At 39.2% G+C, this 24,224-nt stretch overlaps 1 protein-coding gene across 1 annotated transcript; it reads right to left on the bottom strand.

The window, feature by feature from the left end:
* Positions 1-2: 2 nt before the first annotated feature.
* slc25a12 (solute carrier family 25 member 12) lies at positions 3-24,110 on the bottom strand. The gene is made up of 18 exons (XM_079841118.1): positions 24,005-24,110; positions 23,175-23,228; positions 19,122-19,267; positions 18,803-18,918; positions 17,696-17,835; positions 15,365-15,511; positions 15,153-15,291; positions 14,954-15,047; positions 13,776-13,860; positions 9,857-9,935; positions 7,781-7,939; positions 6,663-6,715; positions 6,492-6,572; positions 3,783-3,923; positions 3,521-3,659; positions 1,575-1,733; positions 1,396-1,486; positions 3-946 (listed from the first exon to the last, which is right to left on the bottom strand). Exons 1-18 carry the CDS (start codon positions 24,014-24,016, stop codon positions 739-741), a joined length of 2,043 nt encoding a protein of 680 aa, XP_079697244.1. The 5' UTR covers positions 24,017-24,110; the 3' UTR covers positions 3-738.
* Positions 24,111-24,224: the final 114 nt, after the last annotated feature.

Genomic DNA, 24,224 nt, shown 5'->3' with positions numbered 1-24,224 from the left:
AATAAAATTGAACAGTATTGATTTATTTCCATAAAATACAAGAATGAAATGCATTTAAATTATTTTCTACTTTTCAAATTGACCATGATTCCTTTGATCACGTTTTGAAACCTCTGTACATCAGTCAGTGTGACGGAGAGAGAGAAGTCTCTGTGCATGAGATGTACATGTATATACAGTACATGTGCAAGCTACGCAAAGCCGATTGAGCAAATGAAAAGCACTACAGCATGCTTCGGTCACAACAATACATCGGTAATCAGGAGACTAAAACTCAAAAGCAGCAAATGTGCATCTTGGGGAGTGTAGGGAGAAACGTAAAATCAATTGGCGTGTTATGGTTTTTCATTCAGGAGTGTTTCATGAAAAGCTCTTTAGCTCTCGTTACAGCCACACAGTCGATTCAGTGTTAGTCAGCGGCTGATGAACTTCTCTAGAGCCCTTGATGGGTATTTCACTGTATGTGTCGCTTTAGGTCTTGATCAGTGTGGCAAACATCTACCCTGTGCTTTAGCAAACACACTAACCAGTGTTCTTCACCAAAACTGAGGCACTGATATGGGTTAAAGCAACAAGACTCTGAAAACGAGTAGAATTTCCCATGTCCCCCACCTAAAAACTGAAAGAAATGAATGAGAAAATAAAGAGGAGTGGAAAAATGTAGGCAAATGTAGACTGTGGGAGGGAGTGAGGCATGCAGCCATTGGAGGACAAGGCCATGGTGGGCGGGGCTTGACTTTATGACGCGCCAGCTTGTTCCTTGGGCGTTTCGGAGTGAATGGCTGTGACCCCGGAGGATTTGAACTTGGGCAGGTGCAGTCCGAACTTGTTCTCCACCCCGGCAAAGGTGGCGGCTGCCAGACGGTAACCACCGACATGCTCAGAACTGACAGGAGGAAGCTCAGCGATCCGGGATTTGGGCGTTGGTTCAGAACCAGCAGGCCGACTGGAAGGGGAAGAAAATACGTTTTTGCTTTAGCAGATGCTTTTTATGCAGATAAAGCTCTGTAACCGATTCCAGGCGTACAAACTTCCACCATACACTGTATGAGTCACTGGATGAAATGCTTTACCAATGGTGCAAAAACAAAACCCAGCCCTCTATGTTAGTCAACCTGAACGCAAAGTGATTCACAGGCATAGTGTTTCTGATTGGCTAGTTTTTTGACGGCTTTTCAAAGTGTGATTTCTCAGTACATTCCACAAACATATTTGTCAGGCTCTGAGAAATTGCCATAAAATTCAGTTTAATGGCAGGTTAAGAGTTCATATATGAACATTTTAGCCGCTTTAATTGTTTGTGGCAACAACGTTGGCACATTAATGTAGAATTCAAATGAAAGTGTGCTTATTTAAGCTATACCAACCATCATCCTTAACATGAGCAACACTTACTGTCCTCCAAAGTCAACGTAGAGCCATCGCTGCAGGAGCTCGTAGGTCACCAGGGTCACACCGAACTGAGGGGATGAACGGAACACACGAGCTACGAAGAAGACAGAGAGAGGACTGTGAGTGAATATGGACGCGACTGTAATGAAATCTGTGTGACGTGTGTGTGTGTGAGTGTGTACCTCCAGCTCCCTTCCATAGTGCTTGGAAGCCTTCTTCCTTTAAGATCTTCCTGAAGCAGTCGATGACTCCAGAATAAGTCGTCTGACCAGCGCGGGCAGCCACCTGCAGTCGTGTTTTGATGACATCAGCAGGGGTGACAAGTGAAGCGGCGGGTACACCTGTCGATTAAAATCATTCAGACATCTATTAATACATGAAAGAAAACAGGAAATCTGGTCGGATGCAGTTTCATTCTGTCTGAAAAAGTTGTGATGAAATGAAAGTAGTGGAAGATCTTTTCTTCCGTATTGTGACAAATAAAATAAAAATTAGGGCAGGGACTTTGTTGTCGTTTCAGTTTGATTGTATTTTGGGATGTGGCTGTTGCACTCCAAATTGCAGGAAGATGAACGTGAGCTGCAGAGGCGGGGCTTAAGTGGATTAAAGGAGTGATGAATTGAGAAATCAACTTTCCTTTGAGCCTTTGATATATAAAATTTCATTTCGGAGCTGAAAACGTCCTTGTTAGTCAAAGAAGAGCTTTTATTGACACCAGGCCCAGAAAACGAGAGATCTCAGAATATGTCGATCACTGACGTCATAGAATGCAGAAGTACCGCCTCAAGCCCGCCCACCGACTCGTGGAGCTAAATGGGTCACGCTACCAAGCAATAAACATGACGGATCCAGTTCATGTGCGCAAGACATTGCGTTTGTTTGATTCATTTCACCGTGGAATCGATTGTAAACAAGATACAGGTCGAGAGTGGATTTGCAGACATATTGAGATTAAAACACAATGCTGTGCCTTCTATATTGGATCCATCAGGAACAGTGCAACACACACTTATGTGAGTAAAACATGTTTTTTTTATATGTGTTAGTATTGCTTTGTTACAGACCGTTTGAAATCTATTGATTACATACCTTAGCACACTGTCACAGGCTCCTTTATTTGAGGTGTTATTGGTTCATTCGTGATCAGACACGGACTTGTAACATTATGGGCCAGGACTCGCAAAGCCCAACGTCCTGGGGCTATGTGTTTTTCAGACGGGCTACCAAAAACGCATCACCGACCTGCTATCTTAAATAGTGAAATAACATTCCTTTCTTGCGCGCGCATGTGTGTGTACGGTTCGCAGTTATATTCACTGATCGGGCCGGCCAGGTAATAAAAAAATAACATTCCAATCAATCGCGGGTGGCTGAGAGATGAATCATTGTTTGTTTGATAAAGATATTTTGCAAGCCCTGTGAGCGTTTCTCCAGACGCTTTCAAAACAATTTCCACATGTACTGACGGTAGCTGAAGCTCATTAAATATGCAAATCTTATCCAATCCAAGCCGTGGGCGTTTACTTCCAAGTCTTCAGTGCGGCATGTCCATCAAAACTGAGCGTTTTTCAGAAAGCCTCAAAACCAAGGCAGAAAATAGCCTATTACTTATTCATTATGATGTTTCTGAATGTAAAAACCACGCAAACGTCATAAGTTGACCTCAGACAACAGTATAAAAAAAGCCAGTTCATGACCCCTTTAAATGATTGGAGAAACCCTGCTTACATCAGCAGTGAGAAGTCTGTCATTTCTCAGAAGATCTAGAAATGACTTTTTTAAAGAAAAAAAGAATGAAACGCGTACACGGATAAATCATTTACAATAAGATCAATATAATGCAATAAAAATAGATGGGATGATGACATTTTTACAAGAAATTATAAAAATAGTTATAATGGTAGATTAAGCCTCTGGTACGGTTAGTCATGGTAAACAGATTTTTTGTTGTATTTTTTAAATGTTTTACTACATCTGAACGTTATGAAACTTATGTATCAATTTCACGAAAAAAAAGGGGAATAAATAAATAAATAAAATGTATTAGAAATGTTATTGGAAGGGTGCAACCAGTCCTTAACTGAAATTGAACTGGGCCAGCATCACAAAGTTGAAGTTCTGTTCTGACCTGCGATGGCACCAGCGGTCAGCAGCTGCAGAGGCCCCAGTCGTCCATCCTCATCTGTAAATTGTGTCTTCATATGAGCATAGACGGGGAAATAGATGGCAGAGAAGGGGATATCACGCAGGAAACAAGCCTTGGCACCCTGTGGAGGAAAATAGTAATAGTTTACGATTAGGCATAGCACCCATATTCAACGGTTTTCTGAATGTAAGCAGTGAGAAACTGCAATGTCAATTTTGCTTGGATTCAAAGTCGCATCCCCCACCTTGTAGAGGCCAAAGAAGCCAAGCTCTCGGACCACATTGAGCGCGCTCACTCTGGGGCCTGTAGTGATCTCACCGGCAACCTGCAGACGGATCTTCACGATTTCCAGAGGGTTGGTGAAGATAACCTGCGACCCACCAGCCTGGAAAGACAGAGACAGACAGCTCAGCCTAGTGCTGGGCGGTATACCGGTTCATACTGAATATTTATTTTTGTTATGATATGAATTTTGATGAAACCGCAATACCGGTATATGTCGCTTAAACAACATTCGGAACGCGGCGCAGCGCGTCATTGTTTGAGAGGGGACCCATTTCACTGTGTCACTGTACTAGTGAGAGCAGTCAGAGCACAGCTGAGATCGCACCCTATACCCTCATTCACTATTCCCTACATTATCACTTTATTTGAAGGAGTGAATGAAAACGAGTGCGTGAAGTCGGACAACCGCTGTGTGTACATAAGCTGTAAACTCGTTATTGCGGTGCGATGTGGGATAGAATGAGTGCATTTAATAACATCCACTAGGGTTTCGGACACCACTACAAAGCGCTGTCCCCTCCAAATAATGCTCTATTTGAGGTTATAGGGGCGATATCTGATTCAGCCCTTGATTACAGTGGATAATTCAAACTACTCGCGGTGCGCGGGAGAGAGCGGTTTCTGCGCGGAGCGCCGCGATGAGATTAACAACGCTCACCACATGGATCATATATCAGATATAGACCGGAGCGAGCGCGTCTAAGTTTTTTATGGACATATTTCATATACTATAGTGCTCTAAACGTGAACCCGAAGCGTGTATTCGCACATTTCATCACGTCTTCAAATGAAATGTGCACTGATTAGGCTACACTGAACCATACTGATCACAACCGCGCTGACACGGTTTGTTGTTATATAGGATTTTTATAACAACAAGATAAGATTTTTTGGTGCCCTCAACTCTGTTTTTTTCTCTCTCTGTGGTCATATTTTAATATTCATCTGCCTGTAATGAGTGTGTTGCAGGTCTGTGTTTTATTGGTTGTCTCTCCATAGTAGGGCTGCAACGACGCGTCGACGTCGTCGATGACGTCGACTACGAAAATACGTCGACGTGCGTGAAATGCGTCGACGCGTCGGCGGCACATTATTTACGTTCTAGAATGGAACAGAAGATCTAGAATAATGGCAGCTTCTGCTCCCGGGCATAGTGAAAATGATCATTTATCATATAAAGCCAGACCGCGACATTCAAAAGTGTGGGAGTACTTTAAACAGAAGCCGAAAAAAACTGTGCTTTGTTCGCTCTGTAATGCCGGTTTCACTCTGCGCGCGGTGGCAGAGCAGGAGCTGTGCGCGTGGAGAGCGGGAGCTTTCACACTGCAGTCAGTGTTGCCAAGTCCGCTTTTTCCGCGGAATTGGGCTAACGTTACTTCTACACTGTTGCCGCGGGCTGTGTCTCATGTCCGCGGGTTGAAGCAAAAAAACACACATATTTAACACCCCGAACGCGATGTTTACCAGAGAACCTCCCCGAAACGCGATTGGGCTTGTTTTGGGCTAGTTTTGAGTAACGAATGGGTGGGTTTTGTTGTGTAAACCTGGCAACCCTGCTGCCAGTGTTCTCTCGCGCAGCTGAACCGTGGCGCGTGTATTGCAACAGACGGTCACATTTTCCTGGGTTCTTCTCCGACCCCAGTACGTCTCGTGCTTTTATTTATTATGGGCTGCATATATCTGCTGTTAATGCGACCTGGTTCCGCTCTGTCCCAAACACATATGCATAATAACTTGTTGTATATAGGTAGTTTACATGATTAAAGTAACATTAAAGTTAAGATATGCCTCTAGCTTTAATCATTTAAATGTGTCTTTGAAGTTTGGGCAAAAACTTCTGGCAGCTTTTAGTCGTTGTTTATGCACATGTATCTTCAAAATAGACGACTAGTTATACATTAACACTATGCTGAAAGCTCCTGTATGTGAACCTTTTGCAGATAAATACAAGTGCATTTTCGTTTACTATTGACACAAATCAATAAGTAAATCATACTCAACTACTATAGTAAACAACTTTTCCTAATTAGGCCTACTCTGTATACATTTTATGATGAATAGTATCATTATATATTATGTTTAAAAAGCTTCTTTTGTTCATATATTTCATTATAAAATGGCATACTATGTACACTACCCTTCCTGAAATACAATTAATATTGTCATCATTCATTGATTTCATGTTAAAATAATATACAAATTCACTACCCTCTTTGAAATACAATAATCAGTAAAAAAGAATAATAAGATTAATCTGGAAAAATAATCGTTAGATTAGTCGACTAATCGAAAAAATAATCGTTAGATTAGTCGACAGAAAAAATAATCGTTAGTTGCAGCTCTACTCCATAGCATCATTTTGTGGGGCTTAGCAAACCTGTATTAACTCTAGTGTGGAATTTTTCTACAATATTCACTCATAACAGTAAAATAGGGCATTCTATTCAATTCTATTCTACTGCAGTATTTCCTCTCTCAATCAGTAGAAAATTTGGTTAACACCCAGTCATGCCTAGGGGGAAAAAATACCGTCATATACCGTGAAACAGATATCATTTAGAAAAAAAAAACGTTATATACATTTTTGGTCATACCGCCCAGCACTAGCTCAGCCAGTGCAGTCCAACATAACCCAGATGAACAGTTCTGTCCAGTTTATTATACTCACACATCCACCGGCGAGAACCTCAGCAGCAAAAGGTATCGTATTATCTTTTGTGGTAAATTTGTCTCTCACTAAGTCATTCACCTGGAAGACAGACACACAGAAACTCAAGAAACTGGTTTTACTGTCAGCGGCTCAGAAACGACTTTCTACAGGCAGTTTAATGAGACTCACAGTGAGCTTGATGGCTTTCTCTGGAGCCACTCCGATGAGCTGGGGAACAAGACCTGTAGGGGAAACAAACAGATGAAGAGTAGGGCAAAGAAAGCATGATCACTCAGTACATTTACATGGACAACAATACTCCGATTTTAACTGATTAAGACTATACTCTAAGAAACTACCATGTAAACGGCTATTTCTAATTACCTTAATCCGGCTAAAGTCATACTCGAAGTAAACACAAATCAAATTAAGACATGTGGAGTATTCCTATTTTAGTCGCATTATCGAAGTGCATTATAGACATGTACACACCTTAATCGCACTATGGCTGGATCTCTAATGGCACCCTAAACCCTCACGGTCTTCCTCTGAGTCCACACTTTTGTGACGCAATGCCACTTTGACTGCCGGGAAAAGTCCTCTGTGTAGCTCGCGAACATGCGGGCTCATCTGAAGTTTACATCGAGGGCGCATAACGGGCGCTAACCTAAAATGATGAATGGGACACCCTACGGTCTCATGGACTCAACGGACATGAGTACGCAACAGCCAATCTAAGTCCCCAAGACCGTAAGTGCAGATGAAGTGTGCCATTTGGGATCCAGACACGTTGTGTAGGAGTTTTTGCTGCATTTTGCGACAGGACGCATATGCAAACAGCAGCGGTCAACCATTTGATGGCAAACAAGAGAGCACGGCTTGGCTTCAAGCAACTCTCTCCCATCAGTCCTTACTTTGTACTGTCATCCAGTACCTCCGAGTTTGTCTCGGTGGCAGAGGAGGCCTGTCGCTTTCGTAAAATGTAAAAATTAAACACCCAAAACGGTATATGGTACCATAATGAATGATACGTTGATACGTGAAATTCTGGAGGGAACGTCGGACTGCGTGGCATGGGGACGTAATGACGTGTGCCATTAATCGATCTATGTTCTATAACATGTACAACGGGAACATGAACGGAATATTCTAAAAGCAACTCATGTAAACACCTTTATCAGAATATTGTCTTATTCAGATTAAGGTTAATAATTAGATTACTGCTGTCCATGTAAACGTAGTCAATGTAGACAAACACTTTATATGGTTTTTCTGAAGCAGAGATGTCAACACAACACAAATCCAACCTCTATAAAAGCCAAAGAATCCCTCGTATCGCAGGACTTTCTTGGCGCAGTCAAAGCTGTTCTTGTACATGAGCTCTCCTACGAAGGAGCCAGTGGAGCGCTGGTTCTGCATGCGGGTCTTGACCAGGTCAATGGGGTACACAGCTGTGGCACCAGTGGCTAAAAACATACACACAGGTTAAATTGCATATAGTCAAACACATATACACTATCAATTTAAACCAGCAAAACCTGTGCATTTGAAGAGCCATGGAAACAGTTTTCTTGATCTTTTGAAACAAAAGTAGATATGCACTACCATTCAAACATCATTTGGTGAGGGTAAGTTTTTTTTGTTTTTTGAAAGAAGTCTCTTATGCTCACCAAGGATGCATGCATTTATTCATTATAAATGTCACTTTTGATCAATTTAATGCATCCATGCTGAATAAAAGTATTAATTAAATAAACAACTTGCCGATCCCAAACCTTTGCCTGATAGTGTGCTATAGAAATATGACTCTTAAAAAACCCATGTAATTGCACTTCAGTGTTTTTAGTCCATTTCTAGAAGCACTAATATGTTAACAATAATCGAAAATTGACATGTAACTTAAAATACACTTTTAAAATTTGCAGTACAACTCTTCTAGGAAAATGGAAAAAAAACACTTCCATCTTGTACACTGGCTGGCATATCCACATTTTTGGCCAATAAATGTCCCCCCTCCTAATAGCACCTCCCTCTGACTAGCAATTGAAAGTAGCAAATCATAGTTTATGACTTTAATGTAGGGCTGTAACGATTTGACCAAAAATAAAAACCTTGATGAATTGAACATTTTACCTCGATTACGATTAATGAACGATTATTTTGCTCTCTTTTTTTTTGCTTTCCATTTTTAGCCCTCATAAGGTTTTTGAGTAAGTTCCTGATAAGGTTTGTAATGTAAATGTTTTCAACTATTAAAGGTGGAATTTTTTTTTCTAATGAAAAGTGCATTTCTTTATGATTTTAAAATACTTGAAGGAAATGGTTCACTTTCAGCAGTTATTGTCTATGGGGCAGATTTCTGCTTGTTGTACATCAGATGCAGATACATTAACACAGTAGGCCTACATTACATTTATTTGAATGCATTAATGAGAGAGTGATTGTGTGTGTGAATTACTCATACTGTCTCTATTCATTATGAAGCTGTGGTTTGTACTTCAAAGGTATTAAAATATATGCCAATAACGGTTGAGTTTCTAAGCTACTTTAGTGCGTTTCTGTGCTCCTCTGCGCGCGATCTTCACGTGATGTACGAGCTTCTGTCTGAGTGTTCGTTTGTCACAATATATCAGGCATTAGTTCAACATAATACACATCTGATGGTCTAAAATCGCTTTAATGTTGAAACTGGCAGGCATTAAAACATACAAATGACAAAGCTTTGTGAGGACGCAGGTGAAAGAGGTCTGCCTTCAGGGCACGCGCACGTTGTCAGAGACGCGACACGGCTCGGCTCTGTGTCACAGAAAAAAGCTGAGCACTGAACGGAGATATTTTCCTTATTGTTGTTTTTGAATAGTGCACAATCGTTTTAAATGTTCAAGCCTTTAAACGCATTTACTTGACAAACTTTATGAGGACGAATGTGAAAGCAATCTGGCTTCGGGAAGTCTGTGTGTGTGTGTCTGTGGCAGCGCGTAGGCTATAAGAACGGCAATTAACTGACCTGTATAAACTGTGTAAAACATGCAGTTACTATAGTGATTATGGGCATCTATAAACAAAGATAACCGCTCCTGCATCTCTCTGTGTGCCTGCAAACTGCACTTGATGTGACTGACGGGGCGGAGTCACATGACTAAAACCAAAATAACCGACATGGGAAAAATACGCCGGTTAGAGGTTCTGAATTTCGGTTTCGATTATTTTTCGATTAATCGTACAGCCCTACTTTAATGTGAACTAAAAAAGGAAACAATGTTCTGCTACCTATTTCCTTTGTCAGAAGAAAATACATAAGACAGAATGGAAAAATGACCACAATCCATTTCGTGGGGTCTTTAACCTACTACGAGAAATGATCATAAGCCTTAAACTCTTACCTCCAGCGATGGAGCCCAGAGTAAACCTGTACGCTGACTCTCCTACTTGCATCAACACAGACCGAGATACATCCCCATGCTGCACAAAGAGAAAAACAGCATGTGAGATATCAAACTAAATGCTAGGGCTGTAATCAACCAAAGAAAATCTTGGTTGACTGAGGTCCTGAAATTTTCGACTAAAAATGACGTTAGGAAAAAAACCCGTTAAATTAATTAGCCTCACACTGAGCGCAGTACTTGGTGGCCTTATCATCTGCCTAAATGAATTATAAATAAACATAAAAAACTAGTAGGCTATTTGCAGTATATTAAATTGTTTTTGACATTTTTATTTTGGACTGAAATGATTCTGACACACGAGTCTGTTGGCTCTGACAGCGTTGCATCACGTGCACCAGTGCAATATCATAGCCTATGATTTCCGAAAATATAGTACTATGTTGTCAACTAGTGATATTATCACAAGAACTTTTGAGGAATATGCAACATAATTTAGACAATTGTTTTTGTCATATGTATTATAATAACTGACAGACACTATAATTTCAGCCGCTCTGTGCAGCTCGAACATAGGATCAGCTCAGCTTCGCGGCTGAGACACGAATAGAGTATTAACTTAAAGCTTTTACTCTTAAACACAAAAGGCACGTCCACTTTAATAAAAAAAGAATATTTATTCAACAAGCCAGATCAAGAGCAGAAACGAAATAAAGTGCATAACTGAAAAATAAAGCATTGGCTCAAAACGAATACAAACAGTGGGCACAGCGCATCGCGCATAAGGCTCCAATTAGACATGTGCCGGTAAACGGTAATACGATATACCGCAATAATGAACATGCACAATATTGTTATTGTGGGCACTTCAAAATACCGTCAATAATGATTTATTACGAATTATTCAGATTTTTAGAATGAATTTTAAGAATACTTTACCCATCAACCGTTTAAAATGAACAACACGTCAAAGAGGAACGCACTGATGTAAATAGACCGTGCATGAGCCGAGCACATGGCGGAATGAGGAGATGCGCTGAAGTGCACATTCATTCTTTGACAGCAGAGGCCGCTGACGGAACAGCAGAAATGCAGCCGTTTCCCCAGTAATCACATAACCTAATACATAATACTTAAAGACTTAAGGCTATTCATTTTCAAACTTGCATTTTATATTTTAATCTGAACTAAATTACATGCCCTAGATATTGTTTGAATATGTTCTGACTGTTGTTCAATCACACACTTTACAAGGCTCCAGTATTTAACATTAGTTCATTCATTAACAAACTGACAATGAAAAATACTTCTAAAGCATGTATTAATCTTAGTTAAATGTACATTTCAGCATACCTATTGTTCTTTATAATTCTTTTGCACTTTAATCTGTTTTAAATATTTGTTTACTTTATAAATTTTTGTGTATTGCTTTATTGTATTTAAATGTTTGGTTCTTTTGTTATAAGAAAGTGATTTAACCTGTTGTAGTATGACAACACTTTTTTTGCAACTTATTTCAATATCGTGATAATACCGTATACCGTGATAAAAGCTTCAGCAATTAATCGCAACATGAAAATTTGATACCGGCACATGCCTAGCTCAAATACATTTTTTTATAATAAAGTGCCCAAATCCAATAAATAATACTAGAAATAAATTTGCAGTTTGCACAATAATAAAAGGGACGGGGCAACTCAAAACAGAAGGGGCAACCTAACGCAGACAAGTTAGCTTACCGTTTTTAGGTGATATGACATGTTTGAAGTCGAGCTGTGATATGCAAACTGTTGCTTGCAAAATTTGCATTCGACTTTTTTCCAATTTTCTATTTTAAAAAAATGCTGCCACACTGCCGATGTCTTTGTTGACATGGTAGAAGAGGACTGACTAGGAAAACGCTCTCACAATTAAATAAATAGTAGGCCTATACATCAAAGTAGCGTACTTCAATCTGTCAATCTGGGGTACTCTGAAAACACCCCCTTTAGCAATTAGTGCTTTCCATCTGATGAAATGAACGCGGCCAAACTGATAAAATGAACGCGGCAAAACTGATGAAATGAATTCGGCAAAACTGATAAAATGAACGCGGCCAAATTGATGAAATGAACGCGGCCAAACTGATTAAATGAACGCGGCAAAACTGATCAAATGAACGCGGCAAAACTGATCAAATGAACGCGGCAAAACTGATGACATGAATGCGGCCAAACTGATAAAATGAATGCGGCCAAACTGATGAAATGAACGCGGCAAAACTGATCAAATGAATGCGGCCAAACTGATCAAATGAATGCGGCCAAACTGATCAAATGAATGCGGCCAAACTGATCAAATGAATTCGGCAAAACTGATGAAATGCATTCGGCAAAACTGATAAAATGAACGCGGCCAAACTGATGAAATGAACGCGGCCAAACTGATGAAATGAACACGGCCAAACTGATGAAATGAATGCGGCCAAACTGATGAAATGAACGCGGCCAAACTGATGAAATGAACACGGCCAAACTGATGAAATGAACGCGGCCAAACTGATGAAATGAACGCGGCCAAACTGATGAAATGAACGCGGCCAAACTGATGAAATGAACACGGCCAAACTGATAAAATGAACGCGGCCAAACTGATGAAATGAACGCGGCCAAACAGATAAAATGAATTCGGCAAAACTGATTAAATGAATTCAGCAAAACTGATAAAATGAACGCGGCAAAACTGATCAAATGAACGCGGCAAAAGTAATTAAATGAACGCTGCAAAAAAACGACCAATCAGAATTTTGGTCGAGCCAGAACGTATCGACTAATAATCGACTGGGAGATTACAGCCCTACTAAATGCACCATGTTTTAGGGCCAGTCTGTATTTCAGATATATGACATCAGCCTGAATAAAAAGTTTTAACCAGGTTTTTACATTTTCTAAAGAAAGTGAGAGTGGTGGTGTTTGTTGTTGTTTATTACATAACACCATGTTAGCATTGAGGCTATTTACATGGCAAACAAACACAAGGTCAATATCACAATTAGGGTTGGGAGAATTCTACCAAATTTGCATCAGACAATGTTGTCTACAGTGAAACATTGCTTTTGACGATGACATCGGGGGGTTGCGTTTGAGAGTTAAGCTCCGTTAATGTATCCTGCGTCTTGAATGAAGCCTGTTAGGCTTTAGATAAAACTTCTAGAGAATATAGTGTTAAAATATCATGAGTGCTTGCGATGTGATCATCGCCGCTATTTTGACACTCTGCTTACTTCAACTAGAAACAGGAAAATGGTGCTACCATTCTGTCTCTCGGTCCGGATAGAAACATGCCGGGGTTGGGATGCGGACCGCGGTCTGCCATTTGAATATCATTGGATTAGTTTGTGTAAAACATCTGGTAGGCTATAATTCGTCTAGAGTTTTTTTGCACAATAAGTGTTTAAATTGTGTTCATTGAACTGTTTTGAATGTAATTTGTATTGTAATCAGGAACAACTTCATTATTTGTGGGGGGGCGGGGACATCATGATGCGTTCAATCATGTCTGTCAGCCATCGGCGATGGACGATGGCATTGTCTATCGGCCCAACCCTAATCACAAGCCGTAACATTTAAATTACTATATAAAACATTTCAACTTACCATAAGATAGAAAATCTAAAATACATTCATGAAATATTCCATGTAAACATGTTTCTGATTAAAAACGTTTTCTAGCAGGATCATAAAAATTACAGTCCAATATGTTTGTGAGAGTGGTGTCAAATCCCTAACCCAAAGTAAAAAGGTGTTTTGTGCCATAATTAGCTGTTTGCGCCAAGGCAAGCTCACTGATAGCAATACAATTTCCTCAGTAATATATATACACACACATTTAAATGACCCCTAATAGACTCTTATCTGATCGTTCATACAGATAAACTCACCTGTCTCTGCACCTCAGCCAGATTATATGGCAGCGCTCCTTCCTCCAGTGGTGCTATCCTCTCGATATCAGCCAGGTTTAATCGTCTACACATCATAACATACATAAACGCCTGATTAGCTGCTAGGTAGGTAAGCAGTGCAAATCTTGGTAACACTATTTTGATGATCCACTTTAGACATTCTACTAACTATAAGTAACTTCACAACTACAACTTTATCTACTAACCTGATCCCTCACCTAACAGTCCACTAATACTCTAATGCAGAGTCCTTCACGGGTGCGGGTACCCGCAAATATTGCTGAAACGGGTGAAAAACATCCTACTGGTGTCGGATACGGGTGCGGGTCGGACAAGGGAGAACACGGGTCTAAACACGGGTTTTAAACAGTCATGTGCAAACGAATATAGGCCTATATATAAAAATATATGCATGTATATTGTAGATGTGTTCCTAAAAATATGCATATACAAAAATATGCCTTGCCTGTATTTCAAGTTGATAAAATAATTTCAAATCCATATCAGTTTCTGTGGCCGCGCAGCGCGCGCGCCCTCCTAGAAGAATCACAACCGTGCGCGCGCGATCTAGTATTCTGTTTACTGAGTTTGGTCTCTTAATAACAGTGTCTTACCTACATTAAGCGTTTTATTGCGGGTACGGGTCGGGTGTCGGTTCTATTTTAAGCGAGTCGGGTCGGGTGCGGATTTGATTTAGTGCTGTTGTCGGAAAACGGGTCGGATCCGGTTTTAAGCACTGCGGGTACGGGTTTACAAAATCGGACCCGTGCAGGACTCTGCTCTAATGAGTGTTAGTTGAAAAGTTACTAATAGTTAGCAGAATGTCTAAATTGGACAATTAAAATGTTACTGAAATTCTAATGCCATATCAGCAACTAATGCTATTTTCATGATAGAGGTTACATAGGAGTTGTATAAATAAAATAAAACCAAACAAAATAAAATAGAAAATACAATTAAAAAAAATTCTGGAAGGATCTTGTTGAACAAGTCCTAAAGACATCATACTAAATAAATAACATCGACTACTTAAATTAAAAGAAGAACAGTCCAAAAGATATATTTAGTAGAAAGGGGGGTGTTGCAGAACACCTGATCAGCTGATAATGCTGCTTAATGTACATGTGGATGAACTTGTTTTAAAAAAAGGAAAGTACCCTGTTTGGGAGTGCAGCCCTGAGAGCTGGAACAGGATGTCGATTTCCATAGGGGTAATCTGACCGAACTTATTTGCAGCATGAACAAACTCCTCTACAGATGGAGAGGGGAAAGAAAATGTTAGACAATTTTGCAAAATGAAAAACTTTTATTTTCATGTGCGGAAGAACAGAAAGTGAGATTACGGACAGCACACACCTTTAGTGACAAGCATATCCTTGCGAGTTCCAGCGAGAGTGCTGTAGATTTTACGTAACAGTTCCATGTTGTTCAGGAGAGAGTTGAAGGCATTGAAGTAGGAGAAGCTCACCATGTGAGAGGTGCCGCCCCCTGCTGCCTAGGAGACACACATATAAACCTTTTACAACAAACTCCATCTCGGCAAATCAAAAAGAGAGATGCACACTTACAGACACAAGGTTTTCCTCCACAAAAGGTGTGAGCATGTGGTGTCTGATGGTGGACATGATGTCACTGAAATCCAAGGATGAAATAATGCCGGTCTTGTCCTTGTCTTTCTGTGCGAATGCCTGTCTTGCGTGCTCCAGCTGCAGCTCCTATGACAACACAAGCACAGAAAGAGAAATTAGATTTTGGGTAAGGGATGAACTTATATAAAATATTTGCAAAAGACCAGTGACAGTTAAAGCACATATGGCTCCCTGGGCGAACCAACCCCCTTTGTATAATTTGTCAAATTTTTTTTTTTTTTTTTTGCATGGGTGCCCCGTGCCTCTCCCCATCAAGATATCGCCCATGCCTAAATTCGCCACTGCCAAAGACCAAAAGGTCAAGATTTGGTTGGTTAAGTACATGACACACCAAGACGACGTCAAAGAACTAGCGGCGACGAAAGCTGACTGTGTTGTCGCCTCGCATCAACTGCATCTCGGCCAATAAGCTGTGCTTGAACACACTAAAAGGACTAAAGGCGACTGTCAACTAGCATGTGTGTTCTGCACCTGCGTGTAAGTAAATATGTGTCTATATCAGCAGGTATCAATAGTCTATTTTCATCGTTCAAAAAGGGAAACCAAAACTAGGACTGCAGAAATACAAACCGTAAACAAAGCAGTGCTTGCTTACCATTTTGAAAATCAATCACACTGAACACTTCCTTCATTCCAGTCGGCTCATGTTGTTATGAAAATATTTGTGCATTCGAATGCTCAGGTAAGATGTAGTGTTGCTTTCGTCAACGAAAATTATGACTAAATATCGTTGTCAACTAACCTTTATCACGTGACGAAAACAAGACAAGACTGGTCAGTGGTCAGTGGACTGGTCAGTTAATGCTGGTCATGTGACGATGACTATAATTAAATGTATAATGCAATATTGTTGACGGATAAAAACGAGAGTAAATGTTTACAAAATAAAAACTATGCTAAAATGTCTCTTCATTTTCGTTGACCAAAACGAGATGAGACTAAATGTTATAACGTTATTTCGTCGCGTTATTGTTATTATTGTGCAGTACTTCTGTGTGTCTCACTTCAGGGGCTGCAGGCGGTGTCACTTCACTTCCTCAAGCCCTACTCGTGGCATTATTTAGAGAAGATGCAGCTGCAGTGAGTTAGCGTAAACGACAACAAAGTTAAGTCTGACACAGAGAAAGGGACCGATGGCCGGCCAGCCGGGGTTCGTAAGGGAGAAAAAGAAGAAACGACATTTGGAAAACTTTTATTACATAGAAGTGGAAAAGAAAACGGAATGTGTTGTGGAAAAAGTTCGGGAGAAATGTGGCCACAAAATCATGGGAAAAAACACCACGAACCTTAAGAGACGTCTCAATGTTTTTATTTATTTTATTTAAATGTATGTGTGTGAACTTCTAATATGTTTGGTTGGTAAAATAATTATGTTGTAAATTCAAATCAGAGTGTCTTCCGTGTCTGGAATGGATGTATTCTTGAGTCTATAGGGTAACAATAATATAATAAAATAACCTTGTTTGAAATGGGTTTGGCTGAAAGAAAATGTTGGTTTTGTCAATACTACTAGGTACTTATACTATACTGACTGGGTTAAATAGAATTGCATTACTAAAAACACATTTTCACTGCCTAAAACTAGACTAAAATGTCATCAGTTTTTGTCAACTAAAACTAGATGAAAATAGTAATGATAATTCTGACTAAAATAAAACTAAAATGCTCAGACTTTTAGCTGACTGAAACTTGACTGGACTAAAAAGAGTATGAACGTGACTAAAACTAATAAAAACTAAAATGACAGCTTGACACAAAGACTAGACTAAAACTAAAATGAAAACAGGCAACACTAGTAAGATGACAAAATTATAACAGCTTTCTGTCTGTACCGTCTTGACTTCTTTGCATGCTTTTATTCTTGGAGTTCTCTCTCTCACAAACGGCCCGACACTGATCCAACATGCTGAATAGGCTCAAAAAACCAAACAGCGTCCTACTAGAGCCAAAGGTGCGGAGCACCAAAAAACTTTGCCAACCGACACTCAAAAACATCCCGTGATTGCCCGACGGCCAACTTGGCTTGGTGTGTCTCGGCCTTTAGCATTGTTAGTCCCAAATTATTTTTTTTACTACAGCATCCTGTGGGCATTACTGTATCCAAATATTAATTTATTAAAATTACTATGTTAAAATATGTTTTTATTAAATATAATTATATTTTTTAGAATATTTAATATTATTATATTAAAACAATAAAATTCATATAGTCCCCATAATTTTGAGTTGGATTCATGTTTGGCATGGTACCTGCAGGAATTGGGTGAACTCCAGGTAGCTGAGGCGTTTGCTTCTGTTATTGCCGAAATGCAAGCGGATGAACTCACAGTCCCAGTTGAAGGGGATGTGGTGGTGCACGGTCGTCTGGCTGAAGATATCACGCACATTCTCTATAAAAACACGGACATGGACAGATTTACACTCCTGAAGCACATGCCAGGCGGTGCAACATTCCTGACAGTGTCTTCACTGAAAATATAAACGTGTGTGTGAATGAACGACTGTGTGTTCAAGGTTAAGCTGCTTGTTTGTCTAGCATAACTATATTATGATCAGCTGACTCTGTAAAAGGGAATAAAACACTATGGCTCTGTTCAAAAACATTGTGAGCTGCCTTGTTGTCTACATAGGCAGCATTAAATGAAACCTCATAAGTGAATTAACAGGAATGACCTACATAGGAAACGTCATGCACCACACAAATACTTGACTCTGTTTTGATTTTAATGGAGTAGGAATACATTATAACATTACGAAAAGCACACATAAATATTGTGTACTAGGATATGTTCCAACCAGTTAATCGACATGTGCTAACACTGGTAATACCGGTTTCAATTAATTCCTTTGGCAGTTGAGCTTCCACAGGAATGAACTGAAAGCGCTCACATTGTGCATTTTACTTTACTTTAAAATTAGCGCCAATTTGGGGGAGGCAATCGCTTGCAGTTTGTGGGTTCATTATTATTCTTAATGAAAAACACAACAACAAAACAGTACAGTGACAAACTTGAACCCCAATCTTCCACCGTCGACTGTCACTCAGCTCCTCACTCTCATGATATATGAAATCTGACTCCTGCTGCTGGTCTGTGCTGTGACTCTCATTTGGCTCACGCTGCATTGGCCAGGCACGTTCAGTTTTTAACTGTAGTGTCTGTTCTCTAACTGAATGAAATTATTTTTACTACCATAAAAAAAAAATCTAAACGACAGTGGGGGGCGGTGCCACGATGGGCAAATTATGTAACCGGTGTTGCAGCTGAACACCGGTAACACCAACTATTGCAGCAAGCCTAAGGTGTACAGAAGTCCATTTTAAACAAGACATTTCTATACACTCAATACTGTTCTCACCAAAGGACACATCTCCAGTGCCCGTCTTGTCAAACAGCTGGAAGGCCACGATGAAGAGGGCATCAGGCACACACAGCACCGACTCAAAGGCCAGAAACTCTTGGTACGAGATCAGCCTGAATGAAAAATCATACATTAGGACAATTTTTTATTCTATTAAACTCAATATTAGTTGGATCACTTGCAATTACACACGTATGTACACAACATAATTTTCTAAATCTAGATTTGAAGCCTGAACCTTCAGTTCAGCTCAGATCAAACCGTCAATAATTAGACTACAGAATAAGTACAGAGACAGGAAATATGTTCGTCTTACCCATCTTTTGTGGTGTCTGCCACTCCGGCGAGCAGCTGCACAGTTTTAGGATTGTAGTGGAGCTGCGTGTGGAGGCCCAAATACCTCTGCACAAAATCAGTGGGTGTCATGTACCGCTCTCCATCCTTTTCCACCACACTGGCATACTGAGGGGGAAAAAAAAAACACAATTACAGCATTTGTTTTGGATATGAAGCCTGATTAAACATGTGTGATAGTATTTTTTGAACCTCAAAACATTGATTTTTGAAACAATGTCATCACCAATACATAAAACAGGGCTAAACCACCATATCCCCCAGAGTTAGATAAGTCCATACATATCTCCTTGTGTGCCATAACTCTGTCTGACGCACCCACCACTATCCTAGCTTAGCACAAAGATTGGAGGTAAATGGCTCCAGCTAGCCTACTGCTCAATAACGCCAACATTTTCCTATTTACATGTTGTGATGTGTATAGTTACATTGTGTACTAAGACCGACGAAAATTAAAAGTTGTGATTTTCTAGACAGATATGATTAGGAACTGTGTTCCTGTGTCCTGTGACTAAAGTAAAGTCACTAAAGTAGCTTAGAAACTCAACCGTTATAGGCATTTATTTTAATACCTTTGAAGTAAAACCACAGCTTCATAATGAATAGAGACAGTATGAGTAATTCACACACACAATCTATCACTCTCTCATTAATGCATTCAAATAAATGTAATGTATGCCTGCTGTGTTAATTTATCTGTATCTGATGTACAACAAACAGAAATCTGCCCCATAGACAATAACTGCTGAAATCACAAAGAAATGCACTTTTTCATTAGAAAAAAAATTCCACTTTTAATAGTAGAAAATATTTACAGTAAAAAACCTTATCAGGAACTTACTCGAAAACCTTATGAGGGCAAAAAATGGAAAGCAAAAAAGAGAAAGAAAGAAAAGCAAAATAATCGTTCATTAATCATAATTGAGGTAAAATGTTCAATTAACCAAGGTTTTTATTTTTGGTCAAATCGTTACAGCCCTACGGTGGGCCCAGACTTTTAACATTATTTTTTCCCAGTAACAAAACTATTTTATAACAAAAGAGGCAGGTCTTGAAAGGAACTCTTTATATTTACAGGGCTCAAACCAAAGGAACGTTTCTACAGGTTCATTCTGGTCCAGATTTTTACTTGCCCTAAAAAAATATTTACACTGGCCCCACCACAAAAAAAGTCTTATTAATAAATATTAAGACAAGTAAACAGTCCGTAAGAACAAATTACAAGCAATAGCATGAATAAATCAAATCAGGGCAGGACTGAGGGGTCTGGGGGCCCCTGAGCTTGAGTTTATGTTGGGCTCTGTCTACGCTGCTACTAATAATGATCATTATACATTAGCAAAAATTAATAATATTTTAAAAGTTAAAATATCCTTTGAGGTTCCTAGAACAATTAATATGCAACATGCCTAGCCTAGTCAAAGTTTAGAAGTATATTATAATACAATAAAATACAGGATGCGTCTCTCAGTCAAGAGACGATCAAAACCCTAAAATACCACAATAAAGCCAGAGATGAATAGTATTTTTAAATGTATTGTCATATTTGTGTCCTCTTATGTCAGATTCTTACATTAAATCAATCAATTCAATCAGAATAAGACAACACTGTATGTCTATTACCAATCAAATAAAGTCAGTATCAACAAAATTAATACACTTAATGCAACTCAAATGCGGCATGAACGGATTTACACTGCAGTTGCAAAATCAGTGTTCGTGTAATGCATTACTAACTAATTAAACAAATTATACTATAATTATTTCAAAGTAAAGTAAGTAATTACTCTTAATTTCTTTGTAATTTACAGTTACTTCTGATGTGATTCAAATACTGTATAGACTACAACAACAATTCTATATAAAACAATAGTGGATTTAACATCAAAATTTTACATCTTATGTTACACTGTAATGTAACCTTCTCCCTTTAAATATTTTGGTCAGTTCAAGAATAATTTATGCAATTTTATATTATTTATTTGAAAGAATTAAAAGAGATTGATATGGGATTTAGAAAGTAATAAGTAATGGAATAGTTTTTAGAAAAAGAATAATTGGTAACGTAATCCAATTACACTGTTGAAGATGTAATTAGTAGCTAATAGTTAATTAAATAACAGGCTACTTAAAAAAAAGGCTACTTTTTAAATTTGAAATTAAAACCGCCAGTAGGTTAGCTACTGTATTAAGGAGTGAGTTGAATTCAACTGATTTGTTCAAAGTGCTAATTTATTTAACTTAGCAAACGACTGTATTTATAAATGGGTAGCTTAAATAAATAATTTACTCATTTGATTCGTTCAAATACGTTGATTATTTGAGGAATAAAACACAGTGTTGCTCCGAGACGCAGAGGTTGTGCTGTTTGATCTGTTTTCTTTGGTAGAGCACAAACAGAATGTGACTATGGAAATTACTCAGTTACTTTTTTTTTTTTTTCTGTTGCCACAGTGCAGATGAAGACAGCACTGTGGCTTGTGTGATAACCATTCATATCACATATGTGGAAAAATAACAGAAATTATCATTCTCTGTAAAGAAATTACGCGTGAACATGAGACGCAAATGAGAATGGTCTAGACACGGCTCTCAGCGTGCGCTTTGGGTGTAGGCTATGCAGAGAGAAAACAGCGCACGAGCGAGTCTTTTTGCAAAATGATTTAAAATCGTTTGAATGCTTAAGCTGAAAAAAGAGACTTAAATCCGGCTTTCTAGTTTCTAAATAACAAGCAGATTTTTTTCATGGCAAGCAACCGAAAACCATGATCTCTCTCAAAATCTGGAGCTGAACTATTGAAATCGGTTATTTTTTGCGTGGGGCCAGGGTGGGCCAAGCTTCTGATTGGGTGGGCCATTCAGTCGGTCTTAGTACACGATGTAAACTACAGAAGAGTCAAGTTTTAAATAGGAAAAATATCAAAACTCTTTGGTCATTTTTTGAGCGAGATGCTAAATGTCTAATCAGATTCAATGATCTATGCTAAGCTATGCTAAAAGTGCTACCACCAGACCCGGAGTGAATGGATTCAAAAAAGGTAAAACTCAACTGTTTAACTCTAGGGGAGTTGGAAAATTAGCCTATTTTCAAAAATAATGGCGTGTTCCTTTAAGAGTTTTATTATGCATGCCCCCAGTGAATTTGATTATAATACTGGCCTCTTTCAAACAACTGTTTTGGCAACATGCAAGCTGCAATCTTGCTTATTTATCAAGTACCAACATCGGCCTACTGGGACAACTAGGCATAATACATGATATTCATCATGAGCCAAGTAAGTTGTGTATTTTCCAGACACAAAATGTTGAAGGGAGATGCCCTCTGACCTTATCAAGACATTTTTCACTCATCCATCTATTGCCCTGACATTCAGGTCTTCCTCCAAATATCCATCTTACATGCTTGAGTCCTATTAATAGAGCCACATCGCACACAAGTCACTATGATACCAGACACCAAAGCGGCCCAACGCGGCCCAAGAAACAACTACTCTTGGCTGACAGACGCACAAGATCTCAACGGCGGAAGTGATCGCAAATCACAACATAAACATAAAAGCCCTGAAGGACATTTAAAGACAGAGATAGATGTTTCCAAATTCATGTTTGAAATGAAGAAAACACACAACTAGCCGTTTACCCACAATCACTCATGGGTGTCTAGACGTTCCCGAGCATGTCAGTCTCTCTGTGTTTTGTTTTGGAAAAAGGAGACGGCTCAAATCGGTCATGATGTGCATGTTGAAGTAAACCTGACATCCTTAAGCATCCTAAACTTACTGACAACAGCGTGACAGTAAAAAAATGCCGCGTGACTGAGGAATATAAAGAATTAATGACAGACCAAAGTCATAACACTATTGACTTTTGCATCTAAGGTTGCACAGTCAGTTTAAAGCTGCTCAATGGACTCAATTTACTAGTGTAAAGGAAGAAACAAACCAACCATCATAACCTGATGATGTTAGACCAAAATAAGACTTTTAAAGGAAGTATTTCTACAGTTTAATCTTACCTTTAGAAAGATGACCTTCAGCTCATTAGGGTCGGCCCTTTTGGTTGACTGCACCTGTAAAACAACAACACAGGATAATAAGAAGAAGGTTGAATGACACTTTAGAGATGGATAGTGAAACTAAAGAGCTTTTATCCATATTTAAAGTTTAAAAAAGCATCACCCTGTCTAGTGAAATGTATTGTATGTTTTAACAGATCTATCTGTGTCTATGACAAAACGTAGTGTTTTTCAGTCCCAGGATGACAAGGTTATATTGAGAAAACGGTCAAAACTACATCCTCACGCAAATGCTCTACAAGATTTAAGGGCATTTTCAATATTGGCTAACAAATATTGCACAAAATATATGCAAAACTAAAACAAGTTTTTAAAAGGAACAAATTTAGCAAAAATAAACCAGCCACTAATTAATCAACACAAACACGCCTGAAGCCATAGAATCCCTGAAGAATAAAATGAGCCCAATTTCGCCCACACGACATGATCCTTACACGCCTGACATCACTTTATAAACAAAAGCTAATCGCTAACAACACAAACTGCTGTTAAAGAGCTGATTAAAGCTGTTTAACACTGATTTCTGATATTTTTTATGGTTTTATGATCCTCACAGATACTGAATTCAGTCAAAGTTTCAGCGCGAGCGTTGTGATAAGCCCAGTGATGCTCGCGCCGGGTCGTTTAAAACGCTTATCACTCGCTCTACTGATCTCATTTCTATATCTATTAGCATTACTCCCGCTTATAATCACTGACTGCAATTAAGTGTCGACAGCTAAAAATGTGAAATATAATTTTTTAGTCAAATACAGTGTCGCTGGAGTCACCTTGGCCGCCATGCTGCTGTCTGACGTCACGTGTGGTGGTGGGGTCGCGCAAGCGCGTGGCCGATGACAGAGGGTGTGAGAGAGCCAAAGGAGGTGCGCGCGCACCTGTGGTATCGGGTATCATATCACACCTCACAATACGGATATTTTCCAGCAAGAAATTCAAATGTAGCTTAAAACTATCACATCCTCAATAAATAAGAAAGCAAATAAAACAACT

This window comes from Gobio gobio (assembly GCF_949357685.1).
Source record: "Gobio gobio genome assembly, chromosome: 17".
NCBI classification, from domain to species: domain Eukaryota; kingdom Metazoa; phylum Chordata; class Actinopteri; order Cypriniformes; family Gobionidae; genus Gobio; species Gobio gobio.
Note: the sequence above shows the minus strand (reverse complement) of the source record. Positions and strands in the feature narration are given on the sequence as shown.

What these genes read in the sequence shown, in the direction of transcription:
- slc25a12 (XM_079841118.1), bottom strand. An exon ending in GCAGACACCACAAAAGATGG is followed by an intron (nt 18,919 to 19,121) that starts GTAAGACGAACA and finishes TTTTTCATTCAG; the next exon opens with GCTGATCTCGTACCAAGAGT. An exon ending in GACCGCTGGTGCCATCGCAG is followed by an intron (nt 1,734 to 3,520) that starts GTCAGAACAGAA and finishes TTTAATCGACAG; the next exon opens with GTGTACCCGCCGCTTCACTT.